This window comes from Bos grunniens, chromosome 29 (assembly GCF_055505025.1).
Source record: "Bos grunniens cultivar Pamir isolate PY7600 chromosome 29, Bosgru_T2T1.0, whole genome shotgun sequence".
NCBI lineage: Eukaryota > Metazoa > Chordata > Mammalia > Artiodactyla > Bovidae > Bos > Bos grunniens.
This window is the reverse complement of record NC_141193.1, coordinates 5,513,124-5,535,193: the sequence shown is the minus strand read 5'-3', so window position 1 is coordinate 5,535,193 and position 22,070 is coordinate 5,513,124. Positions and strand designations below refer to the sequence as shown.

General features: G+C 47.5%; 1 protein-coding gene across 10 annotated transcripts in view; it reads right to left on the bottom strand.

The window, feature by feature from the left end:
• CHKA (choline kinase alpha) overlaps nucleotides 1-19,400 on the bottom strand; it is a 59,821-nt gene extending 40,421 nt beyond the window's left edge. For 5 of the 10 annotated variants that reach the window (XM_086385327.1, XM_086385328.1, XM_086385326.1 and 2 more), the window contains exon 1: nucleotides 18,809-19,400. In XM_086385327.1, coding sequence (XP_086241453.1) covers nucleotides 18,809-19,155 — 347 coding nt within the window. In that variant the 5' untranslated portion in view covers nucleotides 19,156-19,400. Of the gene's footprint in view, nucleotides 1-5,812; nucleotides 7,717-18,808 lie in introns of those variants that run through there. The other 5 variants (XM_086385333.1, XM_086385335.1, XM_086385334.1 and 2 more) reach the window with 2 other exon arrangements.
• Nucleotides 19,401-22,070: the final 2,670 nt, after the last annotated feature.

The window sequence follows — 22,070 nt, the reverse complement described above, 5'->3', positions numbered from 1 at the left end:
ATCTGAGGAGATCCTTTAAGGCTGGGTTTTCTGGGCCAAAGGGCACTACCATTTTAAACGTTCCTGATGGCTGCTGTCAAAGTGTCCCACAAAACAGCCACCACCAGGCCACTCTTCACCCATCAGTGGTGTCAGAACTCCTGTCTCATATCTAAATGGACCTGTTTTTTTAATCAATTAAAACCTGATATAGCAGAATATAACTTTTTTAAACAGTAAATTACTAGTGAAGATAATGAAATTTTTTAATGCTTCAAGATATATATAAAGTTAACACATGGCATGAAATACTTTAAAGTTAAAAAAATACTGCAAAGGGAATATTTGAAAGTACATCAATATGGGTAAAATCATTAATCCAAAAAAATTATGAAACATACTGAAAGTTAGCCAATTTAAAGGGATTTCTTGAAACATCTTAGTGATCTATGCTAAATAACTTCCCCCTAAACTGATAAACATCAATTCATTACTCCCCTCAACCAAAGTCATACAATTAATTGTGAAATCATTGTGAAAAGAAAACTGGAAAATGTAAAACAGCAGATAATCTAAAAATGTAGTTGATCCAAAAATGGGTCAAAGAAACAGTGTCTCAATAGGCATCACATTGATTAGAATTGACTTTAAAAGAACCAAACCAATTCCACAAAATCAGTGCAAAACAAAAGCCACTCCACGAAACTAAGATCTGGCATCTGATGATACTTACTCTCAAGGTTTCTCATAGCAGGAAATATCATTATGCTTTCCTGATATGAAAGGTCTTCTAAAACAGAAGACTAGATCAACCGGTTCCATTCGGTCAAATTGGAACCAAGATGTTTCAAAACATACATTGTTAACCTCCCTATGACAAACCACCCTATTACAAGTACACCTGTCACACAAAATGCTCTAACACTTCAGCACTTACACCAAATACACAGGTTATGAAAGATTTCAAAAGTCTGCTCTAAAGATCAGACTCATTTCAGAATGAAACAAGCAAATTTTAACATCAATGTAAAATGGCCGTTACCTCTGGACAAAGGAAAGGAACCCGAGGCCAATTTGGCAAAATGTTCAGATTTTATAAAGCTACTTTATTCTTTACTACTTTACAAATGTAATTTTTAATAAAGAGAACTTATTTTGCATAAAACTGCACGGCATCTAAAACACAACCGCCAGCATATGCTATAACCAACTCTTCTCAAAAGTCAGCCGGAAACTTAGCATACGCATAAAACCAAGATCGCCGGCAGTAAGGTGAGAAAAAGATTCTGGTGAAGGACCACAATGGTCAAAGCAATGACCTCTCGATCTCAACAGGGGTGTGTGCAGGGGTCCACAGGGATCCTCTGACACAGGCCTCAAAAAATCAGTGCGTGCTGTTGTGAGTGCTAGGTCACTTCAGTTGCGTCTGACTCTTTGTGACCCTATGGACTGTAGCCTGCCAGGCTCCTCTGTCCAAGGGATTTCCCAAGCAAGAATACTGGAGTGGGCTGCTGAGCCCACCTCCAGGGGATTTTCCCGACCCAGGGATTGAACTTGTATGTCTTCCGTCTACTGCATTGGCAGGGGAGTTCTTTACCACTAGTGCCAGCTGGGAACATCTTCAAAAAGTTAAACTCTGAGTTACTCAATGATCCAGCAATCCCACTCCTACACATATACCTAGGAGAAATGAAAACATATGTTCTCACCAACACTGTACACAGAATTTTGTAACAGCCCCCAAAAGAGAAAGAACCCTAATGCCCATCAGTTACTGAATGAATAAACCAACTGTGGTATATCATGTAACGGAATATTACTCAGCCATAAAAAGGAATGGAGTACCAATACACGCTACAAGGATAAACCTAGAAAACATCATACTAAGTGAAAGAAACTGGTCACAGGAGGCCATACATACTGTACGATTCCATCTATATGAAATGTCAGAAGAGGCAAATCGATAAAAATCAGTCAGTGGTTGTCAAGCTAGGGAGAGGGGAGGATGGGAGGAGATTGCTAACACAGTATAGGGTCTCATTTTGAGATGATGAAAATGTCCTGGAAAAATCGCAGTGAATGCTGGCTAACTGTAAAAATACTAAAAAGCACTGAACTGTACCATTTAAGAGGATGAATTTCTTACTATGTGAATTACATATCTCAATAAAGCTGTTATATTTTCCTTTTCTAAATCTGTGATAACTTGCCTTCAGCAGTTTGTTAAGATAAACCATTCACTGATTTATCTGAATCTATGAATGACCACCCTCTTTAATATTAAGCTCCCTGTGTAGGATCCAGGGCAATCACTATTTGATTAAAATCTGCTCCCAAGTACTGAACACTTTGAATGAAACTGCCAGAGCTTAGGAGAAATCAAGCCCATAAGTGCTACGAAGGGCTTTGGAATGAGAAAAGCTACCAAGTTTCGGGAAACCTCTGAGGTTACGCTCGGTTTCCAGCTTCCCACACCTACCTACAAATCTGTCTGGAGGTGGCACCTGTCCCCCACCAGTACCACCAGAGGTCCTTTCCTGCAGTCCTGCCATACCTTCTTGCTTTCCTCCCCACGTATCTTTTCAAGGGCTTTCCCTCCCCACCCCTGCCCAGTTTGAGGCCTGGCAGGGAGCCCCTCACACAGAGCCTTCTCTGCCACAACCCAGTCCCCAGTCACCTTTCACAAGCCAGATATCCAGGCCATGGTAAAACCTGTCAGGAGAAAACATTTCAGAATCAAGCCCAGGGAGGGAAGGTTTGCCAACACCTGCCTCCTCTGCCCTTTGCCTTCCTCCTGCTGACTGGCACACTTCCATGTGTTCGTATCTCTGGACTTCTCAAAGTTTTAAAAGTATGCTTTAGCAGCTGTGACCACCTCTGCCCTGGGGGCAGTACTTCTACAGTACTCTTTGATGCAGCGTCCTGAATTCCACCCCTGCGCTGCCAGGACAAATGCAGTGCGGGAAAACTGAGAGAGGAAGGCTCGGAAGAAATGACATTTCCAACAGCCTATGTGCGGGGGAAAACAATCAAACGCCACCACCATCGCTTCTGATATTAATTATCCACCATCGTATGTGCACCCAACAGAACCCTTAGCATCCTTATCCACAATCCACAAACAGACAAAAGCGACTCACAAACCCGGTCTGTCTGCAGTTCTCATTGGTAAAACAGGGTCCCCTGGCAAGGTCAGACACCCTCGCCTCCTCCACGTGACGCGTCCCTCCGAACGTGACGTGTCCCTGGACTGTGACAGCAGGCCTGGCCAGAGGTTTCTAACCCATGGGAGCACTGACTGGGCCTGAGGGTAGACCTGCCCCTTGACTGGATTTCTCACCTAAAAGACAGGACTCTTCAGCACACTCAAGTTCATTTGAAGTTCTTGCCAGACATCACATTCTCAGCATACTTTTGTACATATTTCACAAGCAGTAGGTACTGTTGTAGAGAACTGCCTGTCACAAAAAAAGTGGGCAAAAAATAGAGACAGGTGTATGTAATCTCCACCAAAATTGAAGTGCATGCCTGAGGGAACAGCTGAAATAACCATCATACTGTGTTACAACTGGCAAGGAATCACCACCTGTTAACACTTTAATTTCTGGCAAGTTCCTTAACCTCTCTGGGCCCCTGGGGTAAAGAATACCTCCTCGAGGGACTTTTCTGGCAGTCCAGTGGTTTGGGCTCTGTGTTTCCACTGCAGGGGGCACAGGTTTGATCCCTGGTCCAAGAAGGAGGATCCCGCCTGCCACGCAGCTTGGCCAAGAAAGAAAAAAAGAATAATACTTCTCCTGGAGGCCTGGTGCCCAGGTTAACTGAGATAAGCACAACTGCCATAGTACCTGGAACAAGTAGGCACTTAACAAATGGAATCTTTTATTACCATGATTAACTTAAGAAAGCAGAAGCTCTAGTCTTTAACTGTCCTGAAAAACATCAAAATGATATTTCAATTAAAATATAATACTATATGGCTATTCAAGAGAATAAGACAACTCAATAAATACCAACACAAAACAATCTCTAAGATACAGTGCTGCTTTTAGTGCAAAAAAAGTGACCTACTGTGAGTATCAACATTAAAGTAGGAGGGGGAGCCAGGCATTCCCAGCCCCGGGCACACTGCAGCTCTCAGGTTTGCTGGAGAAACAGGTATACCCACACATGCTATATTGCCTGACGTCTCTCAGAAGAACAGATAACGAAGGAAGGACAATGCTTGCTTCTAGGGAGAGGTGCTGGGGCCAGAGGGGGGAAAGACACCCTTCCGTAAAAATTTCTGAATTTTAACCAGTACACCGATTACCTACTCACAAAGTTTTTTTTTAATATAATGAACAAAAATAATCTTTATTTTCTTTTTCCAACTGTCTTCTCTAATCACTGCACAAACAAAAAGAAGGGAGCTATCCCACTCAACTGAATTTCCTGGTTAATCACCAAGTCATATGAAGTACCATGCTAACCACAAGATAATCAGAGGTTAACAAGTGAAATATTCTCGTGTAAAATCTAAAAACTCTTCATGCCTTCCCTCCATTCCTGCCTTAAATCTAGGGTGGCAAATACGAGGTGCCTGTTCGCGTTTCGAGCCCCTCACTGGTCTGCGGCCCTTATCGCGAACATGAAACATCACTGAAGACCCTAGGAGGTAGCACACACAGAGGAGCTCAGACGCGAACAGCTCCCAAGGCAGGCCAGGAAATGTTCTGAATTCTTAGTCTTGCTTTTCCTTATTTTCACACATTTTCTTTAGAAAATTAAGGGAAATGTTTAGTAACTTTGGCTCCAGTTAACTGACCCTTTCCTGCTGATTTCCTTCCTCTACTCACATAACAGATAAGACCCTGGGTACGTTTCAGGATTTTTAGACCCAGGCCTTGTTTTCAGCCCTGAATTTCATGGCAGAGTCCTTAAAAAAACCAAAGTATTTTTCACTGATGGCACTCTATAATAATGATAAATCTGCTTCTTGGTCACTAGTTCTAGATTCAGCCAACTTGATTTTTCTCTGACTCATCTTTTTCTGCTTCAGCCCCGCTGTCCCAGAACCTACAGCATAACCCTTTCCAACGGCAGTCGACTATGTTACACAAGGACAGGGCTCGGGGGGATTTACATGTTACCTACACGCAGGGCAAAGCCCCCAACCCTGGTAAGACACAAAAGTAATCACGCCCCCCTAATTTGCTAATTGTTGTTGTTGCTGTTGTTCAGGCGCTCAGTCATGTCCGACTCTTTGCGGCCCCACGGACTGCAGCAGTCAGGCTTCCCTGTCCTTCACTAACTCCCGGCGTTTGCTCACACTCATGTCCACTGAGTCGGTGACGTCACCCAACCGCCTCGTCCTGTCGCCTCCTTAGGTCACTACATTTCAAACAGGTTACTGTCACATTTGGGATGACATACAATTAATTTCCAGATTTAACAGCAGTGGAGATTTTCAAGGAGGGAGAAGAAGATGAGCACTTCCCGCCATATGGCAAATGAGGAAAAAACACTGCTGGCTTTATCAGCGCACCACCTACGGCACCGCGGCACTTTACCGGGCGGCCAGAGGTGGCAGAAGCGCTCCCCACTTCAACACGGAGAGCCAGGAAGCCTGACTGAACACCTACTGGAACACCGGGAAGCAAAGGAAGGCGGCTGCAGCCCCAGCAACGGGAAATACCAGCCCCCCAGCCCCCCGGGCCCTCTAAGGCTCAGTTCTCGAGGTGGACGCCTGACCCAGCCCTGCCCTCCTCACTCCCTCTCCAGCCAGGAAGCTGCAGGCAAGATGGCATCTTGCTTGCACAGCTGCTTCACAAATCCTTCCCGACTCTTCACCCACCTTGTGGAAAAACACTGAATGGAGAAGGAAATGGCAACCCACTCCAGTATTCTTGCCTGGAAACTCCCATGGATGGTGGAACCTGGTAGACTACAGTCCATGGGGTCGCAAAGAGTCGCACACGACTGAGCAACTTCACTTTCACTATAGCCGATTCACTTTGCTGTACAGCAGAAACTAACAGAACATTGTAAAACAACTATAGTCCAATAAAAACTAAAAAAAAAAAAACACACACACTGAAATTTTTTTGGGGTGTTTTTCATACCATCAGGTATTGGCTGTTAAGACTGTCAGTCAACTTTGGTTGCTCTGGGAAGTTCTCATAGATTGAAAATATCCCCCACATGTAGAAAGGAGGTCAAGTTTGAGTCCACGCTAAGCCCGTTAAGGCTGAACAGCCCAGCAGATGTGACTCATACGCGCTGTGCTGTGTGAGTCACGCTGACGCGGCGGCAGGAAGCTGGTCTACGCCGGGCAGGCGCTGGGCACCTGAGAATGTCGTGCCCGGAGGGGCGAGTACTCACTGGCGACAGGAAGTGGCTGGTACTGTTAACTACAGTGATAAAGAGAACGCGGGGGAGAGCTTGCATCCAGCATGTAGACTCTGTCCCAGAGAAACAATCTCTGAAAGTTTTGGAGTAAAATCACCTCATTAGACTGAGGTTCACTGTGGAACAGCTTTTATTCTAGCAACACGTGTTCAAGTAGCTTTACAAATGGCTTGTATCCTTAATCTGTAGACTTAACCAAGTCTTAATGAGGTTACTTGTTTGATTCTACAGCATTCTACCTGGGGAAAACCCACGCTGTGGGGATACTACACTTTGCTGCAGTGCCCAAGGTCAGCAATACGCCATTCCTAATGTCAAACATCCAGAAGGTATTCCTTTCCAATTTGTAAGTTTGAGGTAGAATACCCACAACACAGTTTGCCATCGGAAGCGCTTGTGACTGTCCATTAGGTACATTCAACTGCTGTGAATCACCACCTTCCACCTCCAGAGCGCTTCATCTCATAAAGCTGACCCCCTTTAAACACGAACTCCCCAGTCCCCACCCCCCAGTCCCTGGCACCCACCAGGATACTGTGTCCCCATGAACTTGACTCCTCTCGGGAACTCACAGCAGTGGTGTCAGGCAATATTTGTCTTTTGGGGACTGGTTTATTTCACTTAGCATAACGTCCTCCAGGTTCACCATGCTGTAACATTTCAGCATCTCCTTTTTATCAAAGCTGGATAATATCTGATTGTATGCATATGCCACACTCTGCTCATCCATTCATCCATCAAAAACATCTATATATTTTTAAACACTTGTAAAAAGAGTCAGCTTAAATAATGAGAAACCCAAGATACTGCCTGCTCCAGGGAAGCCTTTAATACAAAGGCTTTCATCTGCTAAACTGCAGTGGTTAGTTTCTGGCCTGCATCAAACCGACTGCACTCTGTTGAAAACCAAAAAGTGACTGAAACCTCTGCAAACTGTCCACAAGTAACCTGGTGCAAAACCCAACACGCACAGGACTTGGCCTCCCTAAGGCTCAGAGCCTGCACCCAGGAGCTGCAAGAGCACCATCTAAAAGTCAAGAGGCCCTCACTCATGGTCCAATAGTTAAGACTCCATGCTTCCACTGCAGAGGGCACAAGTTCGATCCCTGGTTGGGGAACTAAGATCCCACATGCTGCACGGTGTGGCCAAAAGAAAAAAATGAAATAAAATTATAAAGAATAAAATAAATAAAAGTCAAGATGACTAGAAAAAAGTTAACATCATAACCAATACCTAAGCAGAAAAAAGCATCCTTAAGTCCATAGGGCTGTAAGCAGGTTAGATGGAAGACAGGATAATATGGAAACATATTTAGATAATATCTAAGTTTCTGAACATCTAAATATCTAAATTCCTAAATACCTGAATTTAGAACACAAACAAGGGGGAAAAGAGTGCATTTTTGAAAAATTTCTTCTAACCATCTAAAATTCAACGTGAACCAACCACAGCTCAGGGGGAAAAAACCACTTCAGCTCAGTGACAGCACAGCTGTGCCGTCATCGGGTGCAGGCATCTGAGCGCCCAGCCTTCTCGGCACCGAGTCTGCGGGCACAATTAAGGCAGAGTCTTGGTCCCAGGTGGGCCGCTGGCTCTGCAGATGGCTGCGGGGCCTTCAGCACGTTGCTCGGGAGAACAGTGTAACGGTGTCTAGTGTGGGATGAAGTCACGTTGTTCGGGAGAACAGTGTGATGGTGTCTAGCATGGGATGACGTCACGTTGCTCGGGAGAACAGCGTGACGCTGTCTAGCGCGGGATGACGTCACGTTGCTCGGGAGAACAGCGTGACGCTATCTAGCGCGGGATGACGTCACGTTGCTCGGGAGAACAGCGTGACGCTGTCTAGGGCGGGATGACGTCACGTTGCTCGGGAGAACAGCGTGACGGTGTCTAGTGCGGGATGATGTCACATTGCTGGGGAGAACAGTGTAACGGTTTCTAGTGTGGGATGACATCACGCTGCTCGGGAGAACAGTGTAACGATGTCTAGGGCCGAATGACGTCGGTTGGTTACCATCACCACCAACTGCAAAGCAAAAAAAAAATTTTTTTTTTTTTTTGCCACACTGCATGGCATGCGGGATCTTGGTTCACTGGCCAGGGATAGAACCCGTGTCCCCTGCAGCGGAAGTGCCAAAAGTTCATTTATTAAGGGTGTGCCAGGTGGAGAAAGCTCTGTCTTCAGTCCTCTACTCGAGGCTGCACAATCCTCAGCCCCATCGCTATTGGGGGCACGAGAGGAGAGGGCTGCGCTGTGCATTGCAGGGCGTTCAGCAGTGTCCCTGCCCTCTACCAGGATCACCATCAGGTGCCAGGGTCACCAACACCACCACCACGAAACCATGACAATCAAAAGGTGTCCAGACATGACTCGGTGTCCCTCAGAAAGTATTTTGAAGATACCCATTTCAAGCCGCCAACCCGAGCATCCTTGGGACACAACCCGCTTCTGCCCTCTCTTCCCACCTGCAAGGTCCTTCCACCTTTCAGAGTGAATTCAAGGATGGATTCACTTGAATTCACTCTCACTTTCTCCACAAAGAACCCACATCCCTTCCAGCCCACCCAGACCTCCCAGGCCTTACATATTATTGTTTCATCACCAGCCCCTGGACTGCTGTGACACAGCTGCTGCTGCTGCTAAGTTGCTTCAGTCATGTCTGACTCTGTGCGACCCCATAGATGGCAGCCCACCAGGCTCCCTCGTCCTGGGATTCTCCAGGCAAGAACACTGGAGTGGGTTGCCATTTCCTTCTCCACTGCATGAAAGTGAAAAGTGAAAGTGAAGTCGCTCAGTTGTGTCCGACCCTCAGCGACCCCATGGACCGCAGCCCACCAGGCTCCTCCGTCCATGGGATTCTCCAGACAAGAGTACTGGAGTGGGGTGCCATAAGGGCTAGGCCCAGTGAGACAACTGAGTGTTGATGTACAGGGAGATGGCAGTCCGGCTACAGATGCACAATAGGCTGATGGAAAGCTGAAGACAATGCTGTCCTAGGGCAGTACAAGACTCCCTGCCAGTGGGCAGAGGATGCTGAGATCGGGGGGCGGTGGCCAGTCTAGGCTTGATGGCCAGGGCTCCACTGGAGAAGAAAACTGGAAAGGAGAGCATGGGCATCAGGGTCAGAGCTGAGCAAGCCAGAGACTAGGCAGAAAAAAAAAAAAAAAAAACAACTAAGCGATTACAACAAGGTTATATGAGACAAGGTTAATACACAAAAGTCAGTCTCCTTCCTATATATGAGTAATGAACAAGTAGAAACTGAAATTTAAAACATATTATTTACATTCAGCTCAGTTCAGTCACTCAGTCGTGTCCGACTCTTTGCGACCCCATGAATCGCAACACGCCAGGCCTCCCTGTCCATCACCAACTCCCGGAGTTCACCCAGACTTACGTCCATCGAGTCAGTGATGCCATCCAGCCATCTCATCCTCTCTCATCCCCTTGTCCTCCTGCCCCCAATCCCTCCTAGCATCAGTCTTTTCCAATGAGTCAACTCTTCGCATTAAGTGGCCAAAGTACTGGAGTTTCAGCTTTAGCATCATTCCTTCCAAAGAAATCCCAGGGCTGATCTCCTTCAGGATGGACTGGTTGGATCTCCCTGCAGACCAGGGGACTCTCAAGAGTCTTCTCCAACACCACAGTTCAAAAGCATCAACTCTTCGGCGCTCAGCTTTCTTCACAGTTCAACTCTCATATCCATACATGACCACTGGAAAAACCATAGCCTTGACTAGACAGACCTTTGTTGGCAAAGTAATGTCTCTGCTTTTCAATATGCTATCTAAGTTGGTCATAACTTTTCTTCCAAGGAGTAAGCATCTTTTAATTTCATGGCTGCATTCACCATCTGCAGTGATTTTGGAGCCCCTAAAAATAAAGTCTGACACTGTTTGCACTGTTTCCCCATCTATTTCCCATGAAGTGATAGGACCAGATGCCATGATCTTGGTTTTCTGAATGTTGAGCTTTAAGCCAACTTTTTCACTCTCCACTTTCACTTTCATCAAGAGGCTTTTTAGTTCCTCTTCACTTTCTGCCATAAGGGTGGTGTCATCTGCATATCTGAGGTTATTGATATTTCTCCTGGCAATCTTGATTCCAGCTTGTGCTTCTTCCAGCCCAGCGTTTCTCATGATGTACTCTGCATATAAGTTAAATAAGCAGGGTGACAATATACAGCCTTGACGTACTCCTTTTCCTATTTGGAACCAGTCTGTTGTTCTGTGTCCAGTTCTAACTGTTGCTTCCTGACCTGCATATAGGTTTCTCAAGAGGCAGGTCAGGTGGTCTGGTATTCCCATTTCTTTCAGAATTTTCCACAGTTTATTGTGCTCCACACAGTCAAAGGCTTTGGCATAGTCAATAAAGCAGAAATAGATGTTTTTCTGGAACTCTCTTGCTTTTTCCATGATCCAGAGGATGTTGGCAATTTGATCTCTGGTTCCTCGCCTTTTCTAAAACCAGCTTGAACATCTGGAAGTTCACGGTTCACGTATTGCTGAAGCCTGGCTTGGAGAATTTTGAGCATTATTTTACTAGCGTGTGAGATGAGTGCAACTGTGCAGTAGTTTGAGCATTCTTTGGCATTGGCTTTCTTTGGGATTGGAATGAAAACTGACCTTTTCCAGTCCTGTGGCCACTGCTGAGTTTTCCAAATTGGCTGGCATATTGAGTGCAGCATTTTCACAGCATCATCTTTCAGGATTTGAAATAGCTCAACTGGAATTCCATCACCTCCACTAGCTTTGTTCGTAGTGATGCTTTCTAAGGCCCACTTGACTTCACATTCCAGGATGTCTGGCTCTAGGTCAGTGATCACACCATCGTGATTTTCTTGGTCGTGAAGATCTTTTTTGTACAGTTCTTCTGTGTATTCCTGCCACCTCTTCTTAATATCTTCTGCTTCTGTTAGGTCCATACCATTTCTGTCCTTTATCGAGTCCATCTTTGCATGAAATGTTCCCTTGGTATCTCTAATTTTCTTAAAGAGACCTCTACTCTTTCCCATTCTGTTGTTTTCCTCTATTTCTTTACATTAGCACTCCCCAAAATTAAATACTGAGGTACAGACCTAATAAAATATGTACAAGATCTATATGAGGAAAACTAAAAAATTCTAAAGAAAGACATCAAAGAAGAACTAAATACATGGAGACATGACCCATGTGAAGAGTAAGACTCAATACTGTCAAGATGTCCGTTCTTCCCTACTGGGTCTATATATTCAAGTGATCCCAATAAAAATCCCATTAAGTTATATTGTGGATGTTAGTAAACTGATTCTAAAGCTATATGGAGAAGGAAAAGACCTACAATAGTCAACTCGATATTGAAAAAGAACAAAGTCTGAGGACTAATCCTATCAGATTTCAAGACTTACTACAAAGCTACAGTAATCAAGACACTGTGATACTGGCAAAAAAGACATACAGACCGATGGAACAGCATGCAGAGCCTCGGAACAGACCCACGTGGTCAACTGATCTCGACAGAGCGCAAAGACAAAACTGTAGAGAAAGGACAGTCCTTTCAAAAGCGGCGCTGGAACAACTGGACATCCACAAACAAAAAAAACGAAACCTAGGGAATTCCCTGGCGATCCAGTGGTTAGGACTCTGTGCTTTTATTGCAGGGGGCATGGGTTCGATGCCTGGCTGGGGAAGTAAGATCCCCCAAACCTTGCAGCCCAGCCAAAAGAAAAATGAACTGTAGATACAGACCTTATATCGTCACAAAAATGAACTCAAAATAGAGTTCCCTGGTGGTCTAGTGGTTAGGATTTGACACTTTCACTGTCATGGGCCTGGGTTCAATCTCTGGTTGGGGATCTGAGATCCTGCAAGGTGTGCAGTGAGAAAAAAAAAAAAAAAAAAGAACCTCAAAAAAACTGACTGACCTAAACAGAAAATGCAAAACTATAAAACTAGAAAATCACACTGAAGAAAATCTAGAAGACCTTGGGTATGGTGATGAGGTTTTAGATACAACTCCAAAGGCAGGATCCATAAAAGAAATAACTCATAAGCTGGACTTCATTCAGATTAAACAATTCTGCTCTGCAAAAGGCACTATCCAGAGAATGTGAAGACACAGCCACAAACTGCAAGAAAATATCTGCAAATGACAAATCTGATAAAGGTGTACTCAGTCATTCAGTCGTGTCCGACTCTTTACGACCCCATGGACTGTGGCCCGCCAGGCTCCTCTGTCCATGGATTTCCCAGGCAAGAATACTGGAGTGGGTTGCCATTCCCTCCTCCAGGGGATCTTCCCAACTCAGGGATTGAACCCACATCCCTTGTGTCTCCTGCACTGGCAGGCGGATTCTTTACCACTAGTGCCACCAGGGAAGTCCTCTGATAAAGGACTATTATCTAAAATATTCAAAGAACTCTCAAAATTCAACAAGAAAACAAACAACCTGACTGAAACTGGGCTAACCAAAGGAGATACACAAATGGTAAGTAAGCATATGAAAAGATGCTTCACATCACTTGTCATCAGAGAACCACAAATTAAAACCAGATCCCATCACACACCTTCTCAATGGCTCAAATCCAGAACACTGACATCAAATGCTGATGAGGCTGTGGAGCAATTCACTGCCCCACATGCCCCTCACTCACTGCTGATGGGAATGAGAAGCGGTACAGCCACTTTGGCAGTTTCTTACATAAACATACTCTTACCATATAATCCAGCAACTGTGCTTGCTATTTACCCAAATAAACTGAAAAGTTATGTCCACACAAAAACCTGTACAAGGATGTTCCTAAGAGCTGTATTCATAACTGTCAAAACTTGGAAGCAATCAAAAATATCCTTCAGTAGGCCAATGGATAAAACTGTGGTACACCCAGACCATGGGCAATGATTCAGCGCTAAGACTATCAAGCCATGAAAAGATATGGAGTAAATGTAAATGTTTATCAAGTGAAAGAAGGCAATCTGAGAAGGCCATACTGCATGGTTCCAACCATACGATGTTCTAGAAAAGGCAAACCTATGGAGACACTGAAAAGATGAGGGGTTGAGGGGAGGGTGGGATAAACAGACAGAGGACACAGGACTTTGGGGGTCATGAGGCTCTTCTGTTGGCGAAGGCAACAGCACCCCACTCCAGTACTCTTGCCTGGAAAATCCCATGGATAGAGGAGCCTGGTGGGCTGCAGTCCGTGGGGTCGCCAAGAGTCGGACACGACTGAGCGACTTCACTGTTTTCACTTTCATGCACTTGAGAAGGAAATGGCAACCCACTCCAGTGGTCTTGCCTGGAGAATCCCAGGGACGGGGGAGCCTGATGGGCTGCCGTCCATGGGGTCACACAGAGTCGGACACGACTGAAGCGACTTAGCAGCAGCAGCAGGCTCTTCTGTAGAATCCTACAGTGGTGGATACAATACACCATCACGCGTCTGGCCAAACCTACAGAATGTACACCGCCAAGAGTGGACCCTAGTGTCAACTGTGGAGCGTGGTAACGCCATGCCAGTGCAGGTGCACGGGCGCGCTGGGGGAGGAGAGTGACCGACAGCCACGGGGGCTGCGGGGGACGGGGAGGTAAAAAGCCAACTCTGTACTTTCTGCCCGATTCGGCTGTCAATCTAAAACGGCTCTAAAGTTGATTCTTTTTTTGTTTTTTGGAAAGAAGTAAAGCCAATTAAGAGACCAAATTTTCAGTGTGTAGTAAAAACAAAGTGCAAATGAAACTTTATCTTGAAAAATGAAACAGAACCATTTATGTTTTTACATGTAACATAACGTAGGTTATAAATGGAACTATGACATAAAAAGGAAACCAAGTAGGGAATTTTGGCTTAATTTTTCCAAAAACATTTATGATGGCACCACAAAGCACAACTCACTCTTTCTTTAACTCCTGCTGTAGAATTTTGCAAATACAGCTGAGGATTTTGCCAGTCTTTTTCAAGGGCCTCTCTGTCTTGATACTCAAACGATTCAATTTTGAGGCGCTCGTGATATCATCTACCCCATCGTTTCTTAACTAGTGGGCTGTGGAGGGACATGTGTGAAACTTTCAGTCCTCAAACATTTCTTTCCTCAAACTTAAAAGACATTGTGCATCTTTTGCAAGATTAACAATTATATTTCACAACTGTGACCGCTTTACCAACCAGCACTGAGTGTGACAATAACACTGATTTCATGGGCAGAGGTACAAGCTGATGTTCAGCTATGATGTCCGGGCATGGAGAAAACTCCCAAGTCGTCAACTCATTACAGACAATTTTCATGTTCCGATAATTTTTATCCTTCCCTATACCACTCTTAGCTGGAGGGACTTGGGCAACCAGCAGTCTGATGACAAAGACCCCTGTAATCACATTAGAAGGACAGAAAAGAAGCCAATTTAAGCTAAAATCCAGGGGCTAAAGTCAAGCGCTTTTCTATTGCTGAAGATGTAAAGATGAACATGACCTCCCTCTAAAAATTCAATCTAACGCAGTTGAACGAATAAACACACAATACGGTAAGTGCTGTGACACAAAGGTGTCTATGCAGAAAGTGCTATAGAAGAAACCTAAGCGAGGAAGAAATTAATTCTTCTGGCTCTCTAACTTAGGCCTTGAAGGAGGTATTTTAAAAGCAGACACCGGGCTGCCAAGTAGAGTGTAGGAGCGAAGAAAGGCCTGGAGACGGAAAACACAAAGCTCATTCAAGAAACACAAGGTCAAGTGTAACTAGCTCAGTTAGTTGTTGCTGGTTAGGGGAAAGGAGAGATTTATAAAACAATAACAAAAAAAGAACCACTCTGAAAAAGTAAGGCTGGGGCCCAAGTGTAACACATGCAAACAAGTTTGGATTTTATTCTCCAGCTACAGAAGCCACCGTAAACTTTCAAACAAAGGAGTCGGGATATTTGAGAAATCCCTGGCAATGGTGTATCGAACCGGGGCTGAGGCAACCCACAGCACAAGCGACTCCTGTTACAGGGTCTAAGCCAGGACAGCAGAGCAGGAGCAGACGGGAGGTGTGGGCGCAGAAGCAGGTCACCAGGGTTTAGCTGCTATTGCGTGTTGACAAAGGCTTCCAGAGAGAATGAGAAATCTGAGAAATAACCCTGGGGCACCAGCCGGCTGCTGTTAATATTAATAGTTCAAAGAAAAAGAAAAAAAAAAAAAAAGCAGGAGAAGCATATTCCAGGGTGGGGAGGAGCAAAAGGGTTAAACGTGGGACGGACTGGCTGGACTAAGCTGAGCGAGCTCGCATAAACCGAAGGCGGACCAGCACCCAGCAGAAAGCCGGGGCTGGAGATGTGGGCCAGGAAGACGTGGTCGCCAGAACCCGTAAGGGAACTGGCTGTGGAGGGCCACTGAATTTCAGCCAGGTGTATCCCTCTCCCCACTCTGAACTGTCTCTTTTGTCTATCTTTTTTTTTTTAAACTAGGCATCACCCACTTTCTATACTCTAAAACACCTCTTTCTCCTCATCCAACTCATTCCGTAACTACACTCTTCCAGAAAACAGGACTGACACACACCACACAGCATTATTCTAAAAGGCCCACCAAGCCAACGGGAAAGCTGTGTCTTTCAAGACTATCGATTCCTGGAGAGGAGAAACAAAACATTCTTGATGAAATAAAAATTTGTATTTTAAGGCAAGACAAGAAAAATTTAAACATAAAACTCTTCTCTGCCCATTTCGGCCTCCTCCCTCCCCCTTGGAGTGGTACGTTGTTAACCAGCCCTCCCCAGTGGCAGAAATACCCACGCAACCATTAAGATCAATTTTCCTTCTTCTGGAGCCAGCCACAAAACTCCTCTCTCAATCCTTCCTCTCTCTCAGTCCTCTCAGGAGTCACTCACCTTGCATGTGCACACACCTTCAGTGAACTTTTTAGTGCCGATATATCATTTCCCTTCAAGCATCTCATACACACATATGTCACGTTTACAATGCCAATACATCATTTCCCTTCAGGACAGCAATTGGCCCAGAAGAGATGGGGCTACACCTAATGCGAGTTCTTAGTTTAGTCACTCGTGACCTTGTTAATGTCACTAGCTACATTACTTGCATTCTGCCTATTTTATAAGATTACTGTTTCCTACGTTACCAAATGTGTGACTAAGCCTCCAATAAAATTAATGGCCACTAGATAACTTGAAATGATTGACTAAGTATATAGCTCTGTAAAACCAATGACTATAGTAGTATAGCTCTACATGTGGGAAGAAGCAACAACAGGGAACTGTTTCTTGGAGCATAACAGACTACTAAGATACGTGGTCCAGAGGCTTTTGGTTGCTGTTCACAGGACCTAGTCCCCTAACAGCACATCAAGGGGCCTATCAAGGAAATCCTCCCCTGACCTGGGAGTGAGCATGGCTAGCACCATTGAATTGCTCACCAAATGCCTCCTAAACCTTGGTCAAATTAAGACTGAAAGGGAAAGGACTGTAGAGAATCTTGCCCACCGTCCAGTTCTATAAGCATCAAATCATTAGCCACTGTGATCACTGACTCACATTCATCCCCAAAGGAATTCAGGGCAAAGATTAGGATGAGGTACTTCTTGCTCTAGGAAAAATGACCAAATTGGCCCTCAGATTGTTTCCAGGAGAAATATTTCACAAAGCTGGATTCCTGCACCTTCCCACACTGAGATCATTAACACAGATGTCTGTTCCTCCTGATTAGCAGCAACCTTCTGCTGAGACATGTACTTGTCAGCAAGGTCGCTCTCGGCCACGTACACACAGCTCCCCACACCCCCAACAGTTCTCAGAGTTTTCAGAGGCTGTCACTGGGTTATGAGGCTCAGCCTGGATCGAATAAAACTTCCCATTTCTTTCTTAGATTGAAGACTGATTAGTTTTTTCATCGACATCCTCTAAGCTTTTAAGATTGTCAAATTTGCGCAAAACACAAAAGGTTTTGCTAATGAGTGACACTCCCCAGAAAGGGGCCACAAAAACACCTACAGCTGGATCCAGGGTGTCCACATGTTTTCAGAGGCAACAGGAGAGAGCACTGGAGTAGGCAGTGGGTTCAAGAGGCTGGGCAGCTCGCTCTAAGGTCAGCTCAGAGCCACTGACCTCAGGCAAGCCGCTGCCCCTTACACCTTCCATTTTACAGCTGGATGATCTGAGCGTCACAAGGGACAAGCCTCTCATAGAGAATTTTCAGGCCTAACTAAATGTGATAGCTTGGAAGAAAGTTCATTTGGGGAGAAAAAACAAAAAAACAGAACATTTAATTAGGCAATTCTTGGGCTTTCCTTTCTCTTCGACTCTCACTGCTCCTAAGCGTATCTGTAAGAAAGGCCACTGGCACAAAAATAAAGTGAAGGTCAGTTAATTCTGCTGCATTTGCGGCTCTGGTAAAACACTGGGCACAGAAAAGGAATCAAATGACGAAAACTGGATTTCAGGATTATTGGTGCCAGCCAGCCAGTTTCTAGACACTGCACTCAACCTGGTCAAACAGTTAAAAGAAAATTAGCAGTAAAAGACCACACATTTTTAAATGTCTCAACAGTAGGAAGCCTACTAAATGGTAAGTGGTCATCTCAAAGGCACAGTATTGACAAAAACCAAATTTATGTTTTCTGGTTAAGCCTGAATACATACGTACACACACAGACACACACACACATTTCTTGTAATTTAAACTTATGATTAAGTTTTCTAAGCTTAACAAAGGGGGCAAAATCTTTTTACCTTTAATAGTTATTTTTAGAGCCACACATCCTAATTTTGGCTTGTCACCCACCTACATGTCTGCAAAGTTAGTGAGGAATGAACAGAAGCCACCACTTCACCGCATACAAATGTCTCTTTCAACAGGAAAGAGATCTAATCTTGGACTAGAGAAACTAAAAGCAAAAGTCACCAGGTGATTTTTTTTTAAGCGGGCCACAATATCCCTCCTTCATTCAAGTCCCTAAACCCAAAGGGACTTGCTAGACATATTTCCGGCTTCCCGGGTGGCTCAGTGGGTAAAGAATCCGCCTGACAATGCAGGAGACCCAGGTTCAATCCCTGGGTTGGGAAGATCCCCTGGAGGAGGGCATGGCAACCCACTCCAGTATCCTTGCCTGGAGAATCCCCATGGACTGAGGAGCCTGGGGGGCTATGGCCCATGGAGTCACAAAGGGTCGGACATGACTGAGCGATCAACACTTTCAGTTCTTTCAGACGCATTTTAATCTTCTGTACAAAGTGTACTTTGTGACTGAACAATATTGTTCTCCTTAGAAGAGACCTGTTTTCCCACGACACCGGTATGTTTTCAACAGCCTGCCTTCAGGCGGGGGGTGGGGGGGTGCCCTTGAGGGGCCGCGGGGTCCGTTTTTCTGGATCTGGCCCCTAGCCGGCCGCAGGCCCCCCGGTCGGGCTCTCGCCCCCTTCATCGGGCCCCGCCCCCGGCCGGCGTCACCTGACCGCCCGCCCCCTCTGCCACCGACCTGATGACACTGATGTGGAACTGGTCCTCGCGAAGGCCCCGCCAGGCGCCGGGCAGGAACTCCTTGCACCACAGATAGGCCCTGCGCCGCGTCCGGAGCTCGGGCTGGTCGTCCGCCGGCGGCGGCGGCGGCGGGGGCGGCGGGGGTAGGGGCAGCGGCGGCGGCGGCGGCGGGGGCAGTGCGAGCGGCGGCTGCCGCCCGCCCAGCTGCTTGGGCTCGCGGTCACTGGCGCCGTCGCGCTGCTGCCCCACGCCGGGCGCCGGGGCCGCGCTGCCGCTGCCGCAGCTCAGCAGCAGCCCGAGCGGCGAGGGCTCCGCCTCGCCCCCGTTGCAGAACTTGGTCTTCATGCCGGGCAGGCGGCCGAGGAGGCGCGGTCGGCCGCAGCGCGTGAAGGCGAGGCTCAGGGTCCGTCCGGACGCCCCCCTCACGGAGGCCGGGCACCGAGGCCGCTTGCCCCCTCGCTGACGGGCAGGCCCGGGGCGCGGGCGACTCGGGGCGCGGCGGACGGGTGCGGGGCGGCGGCGCGGAGGTAGCGGGCGGCGGGCGGCGGCGGCGGCCGCGGCAGCACTCGGCTGGTCCCGCTCGCCGTGGCGCTCGCTCCTATACCGCCGCCGCACGAGGAGCGCCGGCCGCGTCACAGCCCGCCCTCGAGCTCGCCGCTGATTGGCCGCCACCCGCCGGCCCCGGCGCATCACAACCGCCTCCGCCCTCTCCACGCCGCCTTTCCATTGGCTGCGGGAGCACACCGGCCCCGCCCCGCCTCCTTGCCAGTCTCGGGTGCTGCGGGAGAGGGAGGCGGTGCCTCGAAGGGGCGGTGCCTCAAGGGGGCGGAGCGTCGAGCGGGCTCCTGGGGTCACGAGGATGGAGAAAGCTAGTAAGCCTGCTGGGAGCTCCCCGAGAGCGGTCGGGGGCCGGGCGGCCCTTGAACTTCGGGAGAGCCAGACCTCTTCTTTGGGGGCTGAAACTTTGCTTGGATCTCCCTCGAAACCTGCAGGACAGCAGAGGCTGGAGCCTGGCAGGGGGCGGGCAGGCAGGAAACGGGTGCCCGGGGGCCGACTTCTCTTTCCCCACGACCTTGGAGCGAGGCACCTCCTTCTGCAGCTCCGTACGTGTGTTTTTAGAACGTTTCCCGGCGCCGGCTGCGCTCTCCGCGAGGCGTGGCCACGCCCCGTCCAAGCTGGAGCGTGAGAAATTATTGTCCCCGGGTCAGAAGCCGAGGCCCCAAAGGGGGAAGACAGGTTCAAGGCCGCGCCGCCGGCCCAACCCTCTGCAGCCTCAGTTTCCCTGTCCGTGGTGCTGAGGATGCCTGGGCCTACGGGCGCGGGGCGGGCGGGGCGGCGTCCCCGCGACCTCCCCGAACACTGGCCAAAGGTGAGTGTCGCGGGGGCTCCTGTCTTTGTGGAGGCCGCCCCGCCCGCCCCCGCACAGGAGGCAGCCCCGTGACTGTGACTAACGCACCTTTGCCCGCGGAGGTGGGGGGGCAGCCCCCCCCCCCCCATTTACCCCATGTTACTGCCCCGTGTCCCTCTCTCCTCTCTCACCCCGGCGCCCCAGTCCTTTCCAAAAGTAGAGTACGGATACATTTAAAAATTACGGATCCTCTTTTTATCCGGCGTGAGCTGGGACAAGAGTTTTCCCTGGTTGCTTAGGAAATTCAGCGCCTGGCATACAGGAAATGGCTTCTGTGTAGGGATTTCACAGTCTTCGGGAAGAAAACATCTCTTCTTAGCAGTGTGTGCTTGGCTGCACTTGCTCCAAGAGGGGGGTTGGGGGGGAGGGCTCATTGAACAAAGGATTATGATGAAAGGGGGCTTTTGTCAAGATAGCTGTGGAGGTGGGCCTGGACACTGAACTGGAGGGAGCTGGGAGCCGGCCCAGCACTTTAGGGAGAGGAGGAGCTGAATGTTGGGAAAGCTGAGAAGTCAAGGTCTCCAGTCAGGCCATTTAGATAAGAGGGCCAAGGACTTTTCTAAAAATACCAGCCCTGAGAAGGTGAGGCTGTGTCTATGGTCTGCCCAGGTGACAGGCCTTTATGCCACTATCCGGTGGCAGCAGCCTGGTAATCTCACAGGAATGCTTGAAACGTGGCAGGGAGGAAGGGATACAGGAAGTGAAGATTGGGCCTCTGTCCTTTGAGGGAACTCTAATGTCTGCTGGTTTGGGCTGTTAGAACCCACAGCTTCCTTATGGGATCACAGTTCATTGTAGGAATAAGAAATTGCCTCAATAAAGGTGTTGGAAAGTTATGTCCATTACTGCTCCCATTTAATGGATGTGGAGACTGAGTCCTGTGGAGGCTGAACGACTCAGGTAAGGACCCTTGGCCCACGGTGAAGAAGATGAGGAGCAAGGCAGGTGTCCTGGTTCCTTCATGTGAAGAGCATCATGCCTGTATGGATACAAAACTTGCCACCCACTACAGTCTAACTATAGTCCTGGACTTGCTCTCAATGGCCAGTCAGGGCCCACTCTTAGCCCTGGAGTTGTCAACTCCATGCAAAACCTCCAGGGCAGAGACGAGGTAGCTTGGCATGGTAATGCTAAAATATTAAATTTTACATTAGGGGGTGTTTGAGCTGGGCTTTGAAAGGTTGAGAAGACATCTCTCCTAGGCAGTCAGAAGCCTCAGGCTGCTTTTACCTCTGCAATGAGTATAATAATAGGAGCAACTTTCCTGAATCATCTGTGATGATGTATCCAACACACAGTGGGTGTTCAGGAAAAATATCAGACACATCACTACCCAAAGGAGAAATCCAGAAGGATAAATATGCCCATGACCCTTGAGGTAGCACCCATCCCCAAGACTTCCTCCTCAAATAAGAAGTCATCAGCAGCAAAAAGCCCCGAATACATGTACAAAACTGGCCATCACCACGTTATTTCTCGCTGAAGAAAGCTGGAAATAACCTAAATGTTTTTCTGTCTTCCTAGTCTGAGCTGTAAAGGATATCGATGCATCAGTCAGGAGTGAAGTTAGTAGGAAGGGTTCATTTTTCCCTTGAGTGCCTTCAGTGTGCCAGAAATATTTGCTGAAAAGTTCTTCCCTGGTGGCTCAGTGGTGAAGAATCCAGCTGGCAATGCAGGAAACACAGGTTCAATCCCTGGTCTGGGAAGATCCTACGTGCTGTGGAGCAACCAAGCCCACGCACCACAACTGCTGAGCCTGTGCTCTAGAGTCCCGGTTGCTCCTAGCTCTAGGAGCCGCAACCATTGAGCCCACGCGCCACAACTCCTGAAGCCTGCACGCCCTAGATCCTGT